The sequence below is a fragment of the Sciurus vulgaris genome (assembly GCF_902686455.1).
Source record: "Sciurus vulgaris genome assembly, chromosome: X".
NCBI classification, from domain to species: domain Eukaryota; kingdom Metazoa; phylum Chordata; class Mammalia; order Rodentia; family Sciuridae; genus Sciurus; species Sciurus vulgaris.
The window spans coordinates 96,014,364-96,031,584 of record NC_136471.1 but is presented as its reverse complement, the minus strand read 5'-3'; the positions used below and the strand labels follow the sequence as shown (position 1 = coordinate 96,031,584).

Below are 17,221 nucleotides of genomic sequence, written 5' to 3'. Positions count from 1 at the left end.
AAAAAAGGACTCTGGGGAGGAGGCATGAACATACAGAAGGCACCCCATAAATGCTCATGGGAGCCATTGGTCTGTGTGGAGAAGTCTAAGGTTGGGTCATGCAGAAGGTGCTCAATTCATGCTGAGAGAAACCACTGAAGGAAAAGGCCCTGGGCAAAGGGTTTGGGGATGGGGCTCACGTTTCAGGCAGTTGATCAAAGCTAAATGGGTCCACCAAAGGAAAGTCTTCTAAAGAAGTGGTTTGCGAATGGAATACAGGAAGCACTCAATAAATACTTTCTAGATTAACTGTAGGAAAAGATCTTTTAGGAGAGAGTCTGATGATGAGTCACACACAGGGCTCAAAAATGCTCATGGAATTCACTGGAAGAAAGTGATTTGCTTGAGAGGGGCTTTGGGGATGGGACATACACTTAATACATGTTATCTAAATCCTTTGGAGAAAATGTGTCTCCTTGGAGAGAGAGCCTGGAGTTGGGGCATACAGAAGGCATTCAATCAAGTTTCACAGGATCCATTATAGGCAAAGTTTTGGTGAGAAGCTGGGGTGGAATACACACAGAAGACACTTCAATCAATGTTTACCAAATGGTTTAAAAGATCTCTGAGGAAGGGGACCAGGTGGGACACATTGCGCCGACTGGATACATGCTCACAAGACTGTTAGAAAGAAGGCCTGAGGGCAAGGGTTGAGGATAACATGCTCACAAAATTCATTGAGGCCAAAGGTCTTAGGGAAGGACTCTTCGGTGAGGCATACTGCAGGTACTCCATAAATACTTAAAAGATTCATTACAGGACTAGGCCTTTGGGGAAAGGGTTGGGGGGGTGGCAGGGTACATTTGACTCTTGAAGTCTCACAGGATATACTGAAGTCAAAGACTTTGGGGAGGAGGATTGAGGAAGACGTACACGACAGGCAAAGATAATTGCCCCCTGTATCCATCGAGAAGATTTTGGGGAGGCGAGGGCAAGACACATATGAGGCGCCCAGCATAGTAATTTACAGGAAAAGAAATTGAGTGAGGGGTCAGGTACCAGGCACATAAGCGGCGCTCGATAATTGCTAGTTCACCATGGAACTATCTGGGGACCCAGGCCCACGGGAAGACTCGGCATTGGCTTACCAGTCTGTGTGCGGCTCATCGATGACCAGCAGCACCCTGGCGGCGGCGCCCCCGCGACCTGCGCCCCCAGAGCCGCCGCCCACCTGCTCGCTGAAGGTGGCTGCCGCGGCTGCTGTGGTCTGCTTGACCGCGTTGGACAGCGATGAGAAGAAGCCACCGCCCCCCGAGGACCCAGGACTAGGGGCTGCTGGAGAGGCCACGGGGGCGGCTGTGGAGGACCTTTCGGCTGTGGCAGTCGCGGAACCGGGCGGGGCTCCGGGGCTAGCGGCAGAGGGCGGCGGCGGGGGCGGCTGCGGGCGCTGCAGGTCTGTCATGTACCCATTCGGCAGATTGGCCATGAAGTTGCTGTCCGACAGGCGGCGCCGCAGGTAGTTCATGGCTGCGGCTTGGGGCAGGGGGTCCTAGGGGCAGTCTGGTCAGGAGCCGCGGGGGCGGACCACACGGGGCCCAGGAGCACTGCTGAGCTCTCAGGCACGACGCGACTCCTCTGCTGCCCGCCGCAGACTGAAGCAGCGCTGACTCGCCGCCGCCGCAGCGCGGATGGTCGCGCCCGTGACTCCCTATCTCGCGCCTCGCGTGGTGCAGTCCGGCTGGACCCACGGCGGCGCGGACGCGACCAAAACGACGGGGAAGGGGAGTTTGTAGAGGAACGGCGACTGACGTCAGCGCGCCTTCAGTGCTGGGGCGGTGGTGGCGCGCGCCGGCTGGCGGGGGCGAAGGCGCTGTCCGCGGTGCTGAAGCTGGCATTGCGCACGCGTCACGCCGCATCCTGTTTCCCCTCCCCCCTCCAGTAGGGGATGCGCAATTTGGGGACTGGGGGTGGGGGACTTCTCCGGAGGTCGGGATCGTCAGGTAGGCACACCCCCGCCACCTCATCCTGGTTCTTGTACCCACTTGCACTCATACACAAGAACCCCACCCCAAATACTTGGTTTCCAGTGTTGATATTCACGAGGAAAGGCATTTTGGGGGTGGAAGTGGAGTCATACTCAGAGACATAAAAGTAGAGAAACAATCCCCTCACAGCGAGGAGTGAGGTCACACGCAGTGTCCCACGCGGAGATCAGTCTCCCGTGTCCATACGGTCTCAGCTAGGTAGAGAGAAGGGCATGGGGGAGACGTAGACAGAATCAGACACTGGAGGTGGAGACTTGGGCGCTGTACACACCCTTGCTCCTGGTGGCTGAGGGCCTGGAGTCACACAGGAATGACAAACACAAAAGCAAAGAAACACGGGGACATGTACAGAGAACACAAACCCATTTAAGTATACAGACATAAACTCAGTGTAACTAACACATGAACATGTTGAGTACACACGTGTACATACGTGGACCACATACTGACACACAGAGACCCAGAGAAGCTCACACAAGCACGCAAACCCAGACAAAACAGGTACCCGCAGATGATCATGGAGAAACCAAGATATGCAATACAGACATATTCCTTGTAGCACTAGCCCTGATGCATGTCCACTCTCCCCTCCCCACATACAACACTCGGTCTACATTCCCCAACCCTCTGCTCCGGACACAGCTCAAACCTGGTGTCATCGGTATCCATGACTGTCTTCCCCTGAACTTGAAAACTTTCCACAGACACAGGTAGGATGCCAAATAATATCTACATGTGAGCAAATGAGGTAGACCAGACAGAGGCCAGATTTAGGAGACATTCTGTCAAACCTGTAAGACCCTGACTTCGATAAAAACACAAATGTTTGTCGACTGATTGTATCCAAACCTCACAACAACCCTATGGGTGGATAATATAATTTCCATTTCACAGATGAGGGAATCCAGGAATTCCAATTTATTCCCACAGGGTCATGTTCAGTTTATGATTTATATTTTTTTAAAAAAAGAATGTGTCAGGAAGCCGGGCATTGTGGAACTTGTCTGTAATCCAAGAGACTCAGGAGTCTCAGGCAGGAGGATTGCAAGTTCAAAACCAGCTTCAGTAATTTAGTGAGATCCTTTCTCAAAAATAAAAGGACTTGGGGATGTAGCTCAGTGGTAGAATGCACCTGGGTTCAATCCCCAGTATGGGTGGGGTGAGCGGAGGAAGATGGAAAAGCTAGCCCGTGTAGCTAGAAAAAAATGAGGGGTATTATGGTAAGAGACAGAATCAAAGAGGTTAGCAGGGACCAGTTTGTATAGTGTGTTAAACATAGTGAGCAATGATGGTGGACTAGATGAGGAGGCAGAAGATAATGCAAGTAGGCATATTTGAAGTCTTTTGCCTGCAGAATTTTCAGGTTAATCATTCACTTATTCACTTGTTCATTCTTCTTCATTCATCATTGACCTGTTTAAGCAAGGCAGTAATAGTGTGGGAACTGGAGTCGCAGTGCTCGAGTTCAAGACAGACTTTCACCATATGATTGGGAAAGTGACTAAATCCCTGACATTTAAAAAAAGTTTAGGTGTAAATGGACACAACACCTTTATTTCATGTATTCATTTCTATATGGTGCTGAGGATCAAACCCAGTGCCTCACACGTACAGGCAAGCACTCTATAAGCACTCTACCACTGAGCTACAATCCCAGCCAAACCCCTGATATTGTTTTTCCATCAGTAAAAAGGTGACGATCACCTGATCCACTTGTAACAAGGGGAGGGGAAGAGCAATCTCTGTACTTTAGCATGTGCTGTAACCTCTGCCAGGAATGCCCTCTCTCTTTCTCCCTCTCTCAGGGGCTGCCTTTGGACAGTTTCCAGGAATCATGCAATTCATATTCCATCTCTTCTTCTCTAGGTTCCCACAGTCCCCAAGTTAAACATTACCTAAATCATCTTTTTTACTGTCTCCTTCATCTCAGCCATCTTCAGTCCCACTTCCAGGCCTTTTCTTTGGCTGTGTCACCCTTCCTCCCTCCAGGATGCACTCTTTGGCATTCCAAATGGGAATTGCCCGCAAATTGGTTTCTTTGAATATTTTGAATATGTACTTCCACTACTAAGCAAAAACAAGCTGTGTGGGCCTGTTGTGACCTCTTTGGGGAACAGGTGCAGTTTCAGGTATCTAGACCTTTCTGGTGCCTCTGGGCCTAGATCTGGGCTCCTCAGGACTGTATTCAAGCTATCCCTCTCCCTAGGGACCTGGTTCCCAGGTTCCTGGTACTTGTGGCCAGTAGTTCCATTTTATTCCAGGTGATTTAATTTCCAGTATTATTTTTTGTACATTGTTTTCTTGTGGGATGTGGATTCCCCCCAGGAGTATTTCAACTCCTGGAGGCAAAGAGGTAAGGCTTCTCTACATTGTCTCCATCTTCTTCAGCAGGAATGGGCATATGGAAAGCCAAGAATGATTTTCCTTGTTAACTAGTGAGTAGCAGCTTCAACACACGGTCCTGACATACTCATATTTATAACACACATATGAATCTATGCCGTAATGTGCACATACTATTTCACAGTTAAGACACACACAGAGTTGTAACCTCACACCTTCATATATATTCAATATTCTTAATTCTTGCACAACTCCATAGATCTATAGCATATAGGCACTCAAAGAAATGTACCTCATAATGCACACACACAGAACTGCCATTTTCTTATAAACACATACCTCTCTCACACCCTGTGGTAGCCACCAGGAATCTTCATTTTGACTTAGTCTTGCCAAAATGACCAAGTAGTCAATGACTTGTCTTCATTTCAACCCATGAATTAGCCCATTTTACATAATGGGAAGTCAATCCAGAGAAGTCAGATAAGGGTACTGACAGACTCCAGGTGTCCCATATCTTCCACCTGGCACTTCCCACACAGTGGGTTCCCTTTACCCACTGCACAAATCCTGAACTCTGCTTCTGATATTTGAGGCTACAACACAATCCATCAGGATTCAAAAATGTCCAGTTGATAAGCTTTCTGTGGCTGTTTTCTACTTTGCAAAATAAGGATAATAGTGACCTTCATGGATTTGTTGTGGATTAAATGACTTCATGCTTATGGAAAGCCTTAAGACACTACTGGGCACACACTAAGTGCTTTCTAAATATTAGCTATTACCATCATTATTATAATGAATCCTATGCGGCTCATCATGAGGGGCTCAGCATTCAGTGAGTGGTAAATTAATGAGCAAGTGCTAAGAGCACTGGGGTCTGGATTTTTTCTCTTCATTGTGGAGGCACGTGCTGCTCTGATTCTTCTTCTTTTCTATGTCCCCCTGATGTCCAGCACTATTGTTAGTATACAGTAGGCGTTAAGTGTTGAATAGATGTTCGAACGAAAGGAATGCCTATTCTGAGTCTGTTCCCTGGTTCAGATGTCCTCTCCTTCTACCAGGCCCTCCTCCATCCCAGATGCCCAAACTTAGCTTTAGCATACAGCAGACACTTAAGTGTTGAGTGAAATGAACAACTGCGTGAGGAATATGTGTCTGGGTTTGTCCTAGGGGCTCCTCCAGGCGGATGCTGACTCTAACTTCTTTATACCCTCACCTCAGCTCAAAGCACATCATACCCACTTCCTCAGTCCGCCCCCAGCCTCCCATAGCTATTTGTCACGGGTAATTGTGGTGTTGGAACTGGGCTGCTGAGTGGGTGGGTGCAGGTGCTCGCTCGGCAGGGCGCCAACACTGGCCACGCCTCTGCCGCCAACACTGGCCACACCTCTGCCGCTGTTCATGGTAGATTGACATGGAATTGCCCCCCCCCCCCCCAGAGGATCTGGTGGGTGGGAACCCAGGGAGCTTCAGGAGGCGGGGAGATAACAACTAGCCAGAATGCTGGCCAATCAAGAAGTGCCTGCCAGAGGAAATAGTCAATCATGAAACCCGCAAAGGAGAGCTCTGCAGAGGGACGTGCTGGGCAGCCCTAGGGCACTAGAGGGTCCGAGACAGCATTTGGGCAGTGGCAAAGGGAAACTGGGGCTTCACACTCATTTTCACTCCTTCCATAAAGCAGCCACAGTGGAAAATACTGTTTTCCACCACAGGCTGCTGTGACTTTGCCCTAGAAGATGCTATTGCCCCACTTTGGAGGAAGGGGTCAAGTTGCTTTTCTTCCTTTAAGGAATCTTAGATGAGCCCAAAGAGACTGATTTATTTAAGTCTGAGAGGTCAGAGAAGCAGAATAGAGGAGAGAGATGCTAGGGTTTCTGTTCCTGAGGGTCTATGCAGGCAGGCACATGTAGACATGGCCGTTGTTCTTTCACCACCAGCTTCTGTCCCTGAAGCTCCTCGCACATTGGCCGTGGATTCCCCCAGAAGGTCATGTTCTTCTCACCTTGACCTTCGACCATGGAAACAGTGGGCCTGGGATGTTAAGGAAAATGGAAGAAAGAAGTTCAGGGAAGGCAAGAATGCATTCAATAAACTTTTTTGGGGGGATTCCAGGGATTGAACTCAGGGCACTTGACCATGGAGTCACATCCCCAGCCCTATTTTGTATTCTACTTAGAAAGAGGGTCTGACTGAGTTGCCTAGGGCCTTGCTAATTTGCTGAGGCCGGCTTTGAATTCACAATCCTTTTGCTTCAGCCTCCCGAGCTGCTGGTATTAGAGGTGTGTGCCACCACACTCAGATCAATAAACTCTTAATAAGTGCCCACTGTGTGCCCAACTCTACATTTTACGTATGATATTGGGCTGCTTCTTTACCTTTCCTGTGCCTGTTTCCCTTATCTACAAAATGGTAATAATAGGAATAATAATATCAATACCCACCTCACTAGGCAGAGTGAAGATACATGAATTAACATTAAGTAAAGTGCTCAGTGTGGTGCCTGGCACAGAGTAAGTGCTCAGTAAATGCTGGTGGCTGTTAATTGTGTATTTTTTTGTTTGTTTGTTTGTTTGTTTGTTGGAGAGAGATGCTAGGGTGCTGGGGATCAAACCCAGGGCCTTATGCTTGCAAGGCAAGCACTCTACTAATGGGGCTATATCCCCAGCCCGGCTGTTAATTGTTGATGGGAGCTAACTTCTCTTACTTCTAAAACCCTTTATATCTCTTCCCATTTCCCACCTGAAAAAAACCCACATATCTTGTCTCGACATTCAAGGCCTTGATGTTGGGCCCAAATCCCTAGCCTGAGTCAATCTCTCTCTCTCCTCCTCCACTTTACCCAAACTCAGTTCCATGTCCAGAAAAGCCTTTGCCTGGGTAATTTTTCCTACTAGGCAAACCCTCCATTCACTCCCATCCCAATTCTCTCAATTAGTCCTTCATTCATTCAGTCTCTCTCTTTTTGAGGTCCTTTGCACCTCCTTTCAACACCTCTAACTCATCTTCAGGACCTACTCTGGACCCCAGAGCTAGGAGATCATGTTCCAAATGCCAGACCTTCTAAGAGCTGTGAAAAGCCTGCTTAACCAAGTAGCTCAATGTAGGAAGGGATGGGTATTTTAACCTTCTCCAACACCTGGGCCACTCTAGTCACCAGTGAACACTTAGTGTGGTCAATCACCTGTGTTTAAGACCCTGATCACAGTCTTGATGCCAGGAATGCCTGTCCTGACTTCCGCCTTCCCAGGAAGGCCTGATCAGCTTCCTGGACCCAGAGTATGGTGCCATGCACCAGCTGTTCCTTGTATGCATTCTCTCAGGGCTCTGTTTACCTGGGCCCCTTGAGGGGTTCTTGGATCTGGGTTCTACAACTATTGCCAACAAGGCCTTGGAGTATTTCAGGGCAGTGAGATACTGAAGAATTGAATGAAGTCATGGGCAACTGAGCAATTCAAAGCATGGTAACACAGAACACAGAAGGAATGGACACAAGAAGGACAGAGTGAATGGGAGAACAGCTGAGTGACTGTGTGAGTGACTAAGGGCACAGAGGCTTTGAATTCTCCCTGAGTATCTTCCTTCTTCACTTAATTTCTCCCCTCTTCCTGGGAGATGTCACTCAATAGGGCAGGCACCTTAGACCAAGTGGTGGAAGCCCTAATTGGGGGACTGATTATCCCACCTTCAACATCATGACTCCCTCCCAGTCACCCATTGCCCCCTCACTCACGAGAAGTTGGGGAGCAAGGCTGAGCAGTTGCGCTGGCGGATGCGGGTGGGGTTGGGTCCACATGGGGGTGTACACAACCCCCAGGTACTCCACTCTGACCACTGGCCTTTCACTGTAACAAGGGGAGGGGATCACAGAGTCAAAACTGGAGGCGAGGGGGAGACTGCAGGGACAGGGCAGGGGCCACAGCAGAGTTGGAAGCCGTTGCCCCTGCATGGGCTGCCCAGCTCTCATTGTTATCTATGGGGGCACTCACAGATGCAGTTCTGGATGTTGTAGCAATGTCGGATATCCTGATATTGCCCAGCACATCGCTGTCCATTAAACTTGCGGCCCACGCAAATTCTCGTGCGTATCTGCTGGCCGGGAATTTCCTCACAGCTGATAGACTTCAGGTTGAGGCGGGCGCAGGTGCTCCACTTCCCCCAGGCTGCCCACTCTCCATCCACTATAGAGACAAGGCAACAGGGGCTTGGATCAAAATAGGGAGTGAATAAGGGAGCTCAGGGGAAGGAAAGAAGGCTGTTGGAGAGAGTGGGGGTGATCAGATGTGGGAATTGGGGACCAGAGGTGTAACCAAGGGATGAGGACTGGGAAAGGAGGAATTAGAGGCATGAAGGTCTCAGCAATAGGAACTGGGCAGCAGAAGGGCAGGAGGTGGGGACCTGAAGCATGGAAACGGTACCTCCTAGGTACTAACCAGGGCAGGGGATGGCTGTGTTGCAGATGTGGGTCCGAGTGGCATCACCAACACAGATGGGACCCCCATACTGGGGCGCAGGTTTATCACATGTCCTTTGTTCCAGGGTCTGGCCTAGGCCACAGGTCACAGAGCAAGGGCTCACAGGGCCCCATGGCCCCCAGCCCCCAGCCACTGTTGGAGGGAGGAAAGGGAGTAAGGATAAAGGCCACTTCAACCCACCCCAGTCCCTAGACCTTTGAGGCAGTCTGTCCCCAAATGAAAGCCTCCGTTATTACATGGTATGAGAACTCTATCCTCTAAAATGACAGACATCTGTGCCCTGACTCAAGAGGCTTGCTGGATGAGGCCCATGCCAGTGGCCTCATCACCACATACCTGGACAGGGTGGCAGGCCAGTGCAGCTCCGCTGCTCATAGGCTGGTCCTTGGCAGGGCTTCCCAGGAGGCTGCTTGGAGGGCTCAGGTGCAGAGCATGTGCGGCTTCGTGTCTCCTTAGGCATGTGGGGTCCACCGTGGCAGGAGCCTGAGCAGGGGCTCCAAGGGCCCCAGGCAGCCCAGGCCCCATGTACTGTGATAGGAGTGGGAGGATGTACACATGGTAAGGATTGCGGAGGTCCTCTCTGCCAGGCAGTTCCTGGCTGAAACCCCACATACCCACCCTGTGCCCCAGCAGGGTCCTGTGGCTGCCTTCACTCACTGGGGCAGACCTTCTGGGTGTCACAGGCCTCTGACTGCTGTGCCTCTCCTGGGCAGCGGCCCCCACACTTGGGGGCAGGGCGATCACATACTCGCTGGCGAGTCCGGATACCTTTGGAGCAGGTGACAGAGCAAGGCCCCCAGGGTGTCCATTCAGACCAGCCACCCATCTCTGTTGGAGAGGAGAGAGGCAGATGGGATGGAGGTAGGGATGCCAATCAGTGTTCCTGGCTTCCTCATGTACCCCATGTCAGCTAATCCTGTCCCTACATTCTCTGTCCCCAGATCTGGCCCACCATTACTGTTCATCTGGACCATGGCAGCAGTTTTCATACTAGTTCCTCTGCTTGACTCCTGAAGTACGGTTGGTCATCTTCCCAAACCAAGTAAGATCGAGTTTCTCCCCTGCCCACAATCCAAATCACTGACTAAAGTCAATGTCCTCACTGTAGCCACCCTCACCTTTCTAGCCTCACCTCCCACCACTCTCCTCCAGTCACCAGGACCTCCTCAGCTCCTTGCAGCATCAGGCACAGGCTTGTCCTCAGGGCCTCTGCACTGATTCATTTGGTGCTGGGGCCAGGTGATGGGGAGTGCTTGCCTGTCTGGCTGATCCTCCTCACCAGGACAGCAGGGCTGGTCTTCACAAGCCTGTAGCTGCCACTCAAGGGTCCCAGGATCCACCTTTTCAGGGCAGTGCCCACCCCTGCCCATGCAGCGCCGGTGTCGCAGCTGGGAGCCTTCAGAGCATGTCACTGAGCAGGGGGCCCATGAGGACCATGGTGACCATCGTGGCAACCTGTGAAGAGGTACACATGTCCTATCCTGGTACAAACTGACAGGATGGCCTATGGAACTCTAGAGGCAGGCACATAAGAGGGTGCTGGGTAAATGTGCAGTATGGATCCAAGAGTACCTACCACTTAGGGATGCTGGGGAATTGAATGAGAATAGGTGGGCACATAATTAAGTTCTTGATGAATGTCACTTTCCTTCATAACCAGGGCCCTAAAGTTCCTCTTGGAAATCCCCAAGGACAAAGCTGGGTATACAGTAAACAAACCTAAGGACTAGAAGCCCAAACTGCTGCCAGAAACCCAAAAGGCCACCACCCTGCACAGTAGCAGGCAGACAGGAAATGCTTAATAAATAGGAGCCATCATGCCAATGAGTTCAAACGTCCCCTCAGAAATACCCTGGATCATCAGGTGCCACAGTGCATACCTGTAATCCCAGTAACTTAGGAGGCTGAGGCCAGAGGATTGCAAATTTGGGACTAGCCTCAGCAACTCAGTGAGACCCTGTCTCAAAATAAAACTTTATAAAAGGACTGAGATATAGTTCAATGGAAGAGCACCCTTGAGTTTTATCCCCAGTCCAAAAAAATAAAAAAAGAAATACCCTGGATCCATTCGCAAACTCCTTCATGGTAGGGTATGCTGCCAAATGCTAAAAAAGATATGACCTGCCAACATGGCTAGGGACCAAAAGCTGCTCTCAAAAATACCCATCCTTGCCAGGCCTGGTGGTGCACACCTGTAATCCCAGCAACTTGGGAGGCTGAGGTAGGAGGATCTCAAGTTTGAGACCAGCCTTGGCAACTTACTGAGACCCTGTCTCAAAATAAAATAAAAAGGGTTGAGGATGTGGCTCAGTGGTAGAGTACCCCTCGGTTCAATCCCCAGGAAATCCCCCCTGCAAAACGAGATCCTCATCCCTGTAGTGTATCTGGAATACATAGTAAGCAGTCAGGAAATAAGTTAGGAAATACATCTGGAATACAGTAAGAATCCATACATGTAAGCTGCAGGAAATCATGATTAACAGACTAGAACTACCCTAGAAATCCCTGCATTGCATCTAGTATGGAGGAAATGCTCAAGGAATGTAAGGTATCATCATAATTAGGGGCCTGGAGCTTCCCTCAGAATTCCCCCAAACTCCTCCCCTCCCATATATAGATGTCTCTATATACAGTAAGCACTCAATAAATATGAGCTGTCATCATAATTAGGGAACTGTAGTTGCCCTCAGAAATTTGGGTATGTATGGAGACAGTTTTTATTTTCCCAACTGGTAGGTGAGTCGCTCCTAGAGTCTAGTGGAAGGCCACGGATGTGACAAAATATCCTACAAGGCATAGGTCAGCACTCACCCCCCAACCCCCAACAAAGAAGTTTCCAGCTCTATATGTCAATAGTACCAAGCTTGATAAACCCTAAGCTAGTTATGATCATGGCCTCCAGGGTCAACACTGGAAGTCCCAGAGAAAGGAAGAGCCTAGGTCTGGGTCATGGTCCTTTTTGCCCCCCAACCCTAGGTTCCCCCGAACCTGCATGCCTGACAGAGCCCACTGTCACGCTCCTGGAAGGCATAGGCAGCATTGAGACAGCAGTCCTCCACACTGACGCCTCCCCCTAGGAGACCCTTGCACCTGCCAGAGGTTTCTTCATATTCGCTGAAGCAGAGCACAGGGTCTGAGCCTGTAACAGGACCAGGGGGAGGGCATGGTCAGGGGTATGGTACATCTGGGTCCCCCAGGGGACAGCTGGGCTCCCACTCACTCACCTGTGGTTGGCAGGGTGAGCAGTAGCAGCAGCAGTGATTGAGGGGCCTGCGCTCGGGTAGTCATGTTGAATGTGCACCCGTGCCCTGACCAGTGAGGAGGTCTGGTTTTATCTGGGCTGACCTGCTTCTGGAAAGAGGAACCGCCGACAGGAGGAACTAGGAGGATATCCTGCAGGCCCCTTCAGCTCTGACCTGTTTTGTTCCCTCCGCCTCCTCTTCTTTCCCTTCCCCATTTCCTGTGTTACCCTTAGTTCTGTTTTGTTTGTCACCCAATCCCCAGCACCTTACACTGTTTCCCTGCTCCATTCAGCAACCTTAGTGTTCAGTCCCTGCTCCTTTGACAAGTTGTCACTGAAAGGCAATGGAGCTTGAGCATTTAGAGCAAGATGAATCTTATAGGTGTGCGACCTTGGGCAAGTCACTTCAACCTCTCTGGGTCTCAGTTTCCCTACCTGTAAAATGTATAATCTTGACCACATGAAATGGTCAGTATCATGGGGGTGCTGGACAAGGGTAAAATGATAGTGCTCTCCTTGAGGGGTAGAGAAGGCATCGAAGCAATTGCTTCATCTTCCATCCTGACTTAACCCCACCCTCCTCTTTCCTAAAAGTGAGGTTCCCTGCGGTCAACATGTGGGGAGAGGTCACCACAAGGGAAGTGAGAAGAGGAAGTGGCATGGTGTGGGGAGGGATCCAGAAAGGGTGGAATTGGGGATATCCACTGCCCTGGGAGCCCAGTTGAGGATACCTTCAGGGCTTGGGGCAGGGGTGGACAGGAGGGAATCAGCTGGGCTATGTTCAATCAGAGTACCATTGGGCAGATACCATCCCCTCCTCCTGCCTGCTTCCTCCTCTGTAAAATGTACATACAGACAGCACCTATGACATAGTTGTGTGGGTTTGTTGAGAAGATTGGGAGTTGAGATTTTTAAAAGTCCTTCAAATAGTGCCTAGCATATACTAGGTGTCCTGTGTTTGCTATGTTGACTGATTGAACAATTATTGAACACTTTTTGGAAGCCATAGTTCTCAGAATTCAATGGAGCAGAGAGCAGAGAGGAAAAAAATCCTGACCTATGAGTGATTTCTACTGTAAAAGGAGAGACAGATAATAGACACCATCTCCTTCACAGAGCTACCCTTCCTGGATGATATCCCTGTTACTCTTTAGTTCAGTGACTCTCAAACTTCAGTGTGCATCTGAATCACCCAAAGGGTTTTATCACTGGGTTCAATCCCAGTTTCTGATTCTACAGGTGTGGAGTAGAGCTGAAGAATGGACATTTTAGCTGGGTGCAGTGGTGCACACCTGTAATCCTAGTGGCTCTGAAGGCTGAGGCAGGAGGATCAGTTCAAAGCCAGCCTCAGCAATTTAGTGAGGCCCTAAGCAACTTAATGAGAACCTGTCTCAATAAAAAGGGCTGGGGATGTGGCTCAGTGCTTATGTGCCCAGGGGTTCAATTCCTGGTAGCAAAAAAAAGCACATACATGTCTAATATTAGGTGACACTGGGGACCATACTTTGAGAACCACCACCACCAATTTGTGAGTCTCCTCTAGAGAAAATAATTCTACATGCTTTGTCTTACTGTTAATAATGAACTTATTTTCAGCCCATTTTCCTTACAGGTAAAACTGTGCCCCACAGTCCTACTTTCTTTTTCATAAGCCCTAACAAATCAAATTCCATAGCCTACTTTAAAAACAACAGTCTTGTGGGATGAAGATATAGCTCAGCAGTACAGCACTTGCCTAGTATGTGCAAGACCCTGGGTTCCATCCCTAGCACTACAAAATGTATAGAAATGAAAACAACAATCTTAACAATAAAGGACCTTAAGATAGCAAGGCAGGGGCTGGGGTTGCAGCTTAGTGGTAGAGCACTTGCCTAGCACATGTGAGGCACTGGGTTTGATCTGCAGTACCACATAAAAATAAATAAAGGTATTGTGTTCATCTACAACTAAAAATATATTTTAAAAAAGACAGCAAGGCTATGCCTCATTTCTCCTGCATTCAAGGAGAAAGAAATACCATTCCACAAATTAAAACAAGATAAAAGAATTTGGTCAGGTGTTGAAAACAAGTTCCCCAAGAATGCTGCTCTTGTTTTCTGGGCGATAAGGTGTGTGTGAATATTTGTATCCATTACAGATGTACTCTGTTCTCTGAGAATATAAGCCTGTCTTTGAATGTTTGCTTTGAACAATGGGTGTTGTTAAGATTCTAAGACTTCAGCTGTCAGTTCTGTGTTATCCAGTGAAAACAAACTCCCCAAGAAACCTGCAATTCTGCCTGGCTGCTTTATTTAATCACCTGTTGCCCTGGTAATAATGTTATAATCGATATTTCCTTTGTTCCTAAACTGCATAAATACTTAGGATTCCCTGTGGATGAGAATTGTCAGCACTTTCATCTTCTCCCACACACGTTTAGGCATTGAAATGACTCGGCAGATTCCTTATTTAAGCAAAGAGCTATAGAGTCTTGTCTTATTTAATTATCACAATACTGCCTGATATAATGTATTTATCTGTTTCTTGTCAGTCTCCCTCACCGAATATTAGCTTTACTTGGCCAGGGGGTTTGGTTTGTTCACTGCTGGGTCTTCGGGACATCAGATGGGTACTGGCAAACAGGAGATGCTCAATAAATGGTTGCTGAGTGAATCAATAAGTGAAATAAAAACCTGAGATTCTGGTAAATGCTGAGAGGAATGGTATGAGCTGGAGATAAAAATCTGGGTATCACCTTGGGGGATAAGTCCTATTTCAAGTGTTGGGACCAGAGAAGACCACCTAGAGGGGGTGCATGAGGAAAAGGGAGTCTCCAACAAAGCCAAGGGGAACCCCAGCATTTCATGTTTTGGAGAACTGGGAGAAGCCAGACCAGGGGACTGAGCGGAAGAGGCCTGCAGAGGAAGAGGCCAAACAAAGGCAGATTTTTTTTCTCTTAGGCCTGGCACATTCCGTCTATGACCACTCATACACTGTCTCATTTGGTCTCAGTCATTTTCTGTCGTGTTTTATTTACTTTATTACCCATACCCACACAGTTCTGGATTTACAGCTTCCACTACAGGCTCACATACATACTTGATCATACAGTCTCTCAGACACTGTCACCTACTCACTTGGGAGTCATTTCTCTGCCACTGATCCCCAGTCTCATTATAGTCTTCTGCTAACAGTTTCACACACAATAGTATCTTAGAGCCTGTCTCATTTGGTTGATATTGCCAGTATTTTCTCTCACCAATTTTTTACATACACACAAAGACAGTCATATTATCTCACAACAGGAGCCATTTCATTCAGTTCGCCATTTTCTCACACAAATAGTCACTCATTTACAGTCACCACTAACTAGACTCTCATGGAGTTTCTTGAACACACAAAGTCACCATCTCTCCTCCCCCTTCTCACTTAAGCCATTTATTCACACCCCCACAGTTCCCGATTGTAGCCTCTTAACAGCCTTCCAGGAAGACTCACATGCATACCCAATCACCATCTTCAGACACTGTCTCCCTCACCTCATCCCACATGCCTTCTCAAGCTGCTTCCATCACTGAGTCCTTGATTTACAGGCTTGCAAAAGGTCTTTCACAAAGAGTCGCCTATCTATGCACACAACCAGTTTCTCAGACGCTGGCACACCCACCCATTCAGCCACTTCTGACACATGCAGTCATTAATTCACAAGTACCACTAGGCAGTTGATAAGTCTCCTCAATCATTCCCCGATACCCCATGCAGGCATGTACACCATCATTTTCTTCATATAGTCGGTTTATCAGACACAGGCCCACAATTACAGCCTCCCAAGTTTCTCATGCACACTGATCATGTGGTTGCTCGGTAGTCTCATTGGCTTGGTGTCAACTTCTCAGTTTTTAGACAAACATACATTTTCTGATTTAGTTTTATGACATATTTCATAGACTCATACACTCTCAGACACTGCTCAGTTGTCACGTTTTTCTCCCACAGTCGTTGGCTTCCAGTATTTGCTATTGCTGGTCCCTCACAGTTTCTCTTTTCTTTCCTCTCAGACAGTTTTGTGGTCTCCGGTATCATTTCAGTCCTTCAGTCTCCACCCTGTGAAGAGACTGCAGTCTTAATTGTAAACCAGCTTCCACCAGGTTCACACACACATGTGCCCAATTACAGCCTCACAGACTATTGTGGCAACCGCCATCCTGTTTCTCAGTCTTGACCACAGTCTCTCTCTCTCTCTCTTTTTTTTTTTTTTGGTGGTGCTGGGGATTGAACCCAGGGACTTGAGCTTGCAACGCAAGCACTCTACCAACTGAGCTATCTCTGCCCTTGGCCACAGTCTCTTAAGAAACATTTTCATACATACATTCTCATACCTTGGGTCTCTGACACCTCCTGGCTTCACAGCCACTTTCTGTCATACAATACACTTCTTGTGTGTGTACTCCTACAGCTTTAGCTGCCACTTTGACCTCATGTAGTTTCACATAAAAGCCATTTCTCAAGTATCAAGTTGCCTGTTTACATACAGTGAGGTCTCACCTATACATGGTCCCTGATGATCTTCACCACCAGTTTCCTGCCCACATAGTATCTTACATGTGGTTCTGTTCACCCAGTCTGTCTTGCTCAGCATCAGCCTGTCAAACAGTGACCAATCTGCAGTTCCTGTTCCCTTTTCATGAACAATATCTCAAACATACCATCACAGGTTCTCGAATAGTATCTTAATCACTCATTCAGTCCCAAAGTTGAGTTTCTGAAACACAGCCACAATTGCTCTCATAGACATGCTGTCAAAAGTTTGTGGTCACACATCTACTTTCTCTCGCATGCATGATACACACAATCACAACTTTCCACAGTTTCTCTGGCCACACCCAGTTAAAAAACTGGCAGTCTCTACTACTGTTTCTAATACACACCATCGTACTATTTCTCTTACCACTAACCTCTGCCTCAACCTCATTGACCTTCACACAAAGTCATGTCTGTCACACTCAGCTTGTTCCAAAGAATCGGCGGGGGGTGGGGAGGCAGAAAAAACCACCAGCAGCCTCCAGCAACACCTTTAAAAATATATATTTACAGGAACAATTCCCCATTCTCTGGGACTCTTAGAAAAAAAGGTCCATTTTGGGGAAGTAAAACAAACA

The 17,221-nt window shown here is 48.4% G+C and overlaps 2 protein-coding genes across 3 annotated transcripts in view; both read right to left on the bottom strand.

The window, feature by feature from the left end:
• Positions 1-1,665, bottom strand: part of SYN1 (synapsin I) — a 50,812-nt gene extending 49,147 nt beyond the window's left edge. For both annotated transcript variants that reach the window (XM_079123516.1, XM_079123517.1), the window contains exon 1: positions 1,128-1,665. In XM_079123516.1, coding sequence (XP_078979642.1) covers positions 1,128-1,504 — 377 coding nt within the window. In that variant the 5' untranslated portion in view covers positions 1,505-1,665. The remainder of the gene's footprint in view (positions 1-1,127) is intronic.
• Positions 1,666-6,174: 4,509 nt separating this feature from the next.
• On the bottom strand, positions 6,175-12,234 carry CFP (complement factor properdin). The gene is made up of 9 exons (XM_079123542.1): positions 12,067-12,234; positions 11,831-11,981; positions 10,122-10,297; positions 9,500-9,670; positions 9,179-9,370; positions 8,801-8,974; positions 8,357-8,548; positions 8,101-8,212; positions 6,175-6,401 (listed from the first exon to the last, which is right to left on the bottom strand). Exons 1-9 carry the CDS (start codon positions 12,128-12,130, stop codon positions 6,236-6,238), a joined length of 1,398 nt encoding a protein of 465 aa, XP_078979668.1. The 5' UTR covers positions 12,131-12,234; the 3' UTR covers positions 6,175-6,235.
• Between the last annotated feature and the right edge of the window lie 4,987 nt (positions 12,235-17,221).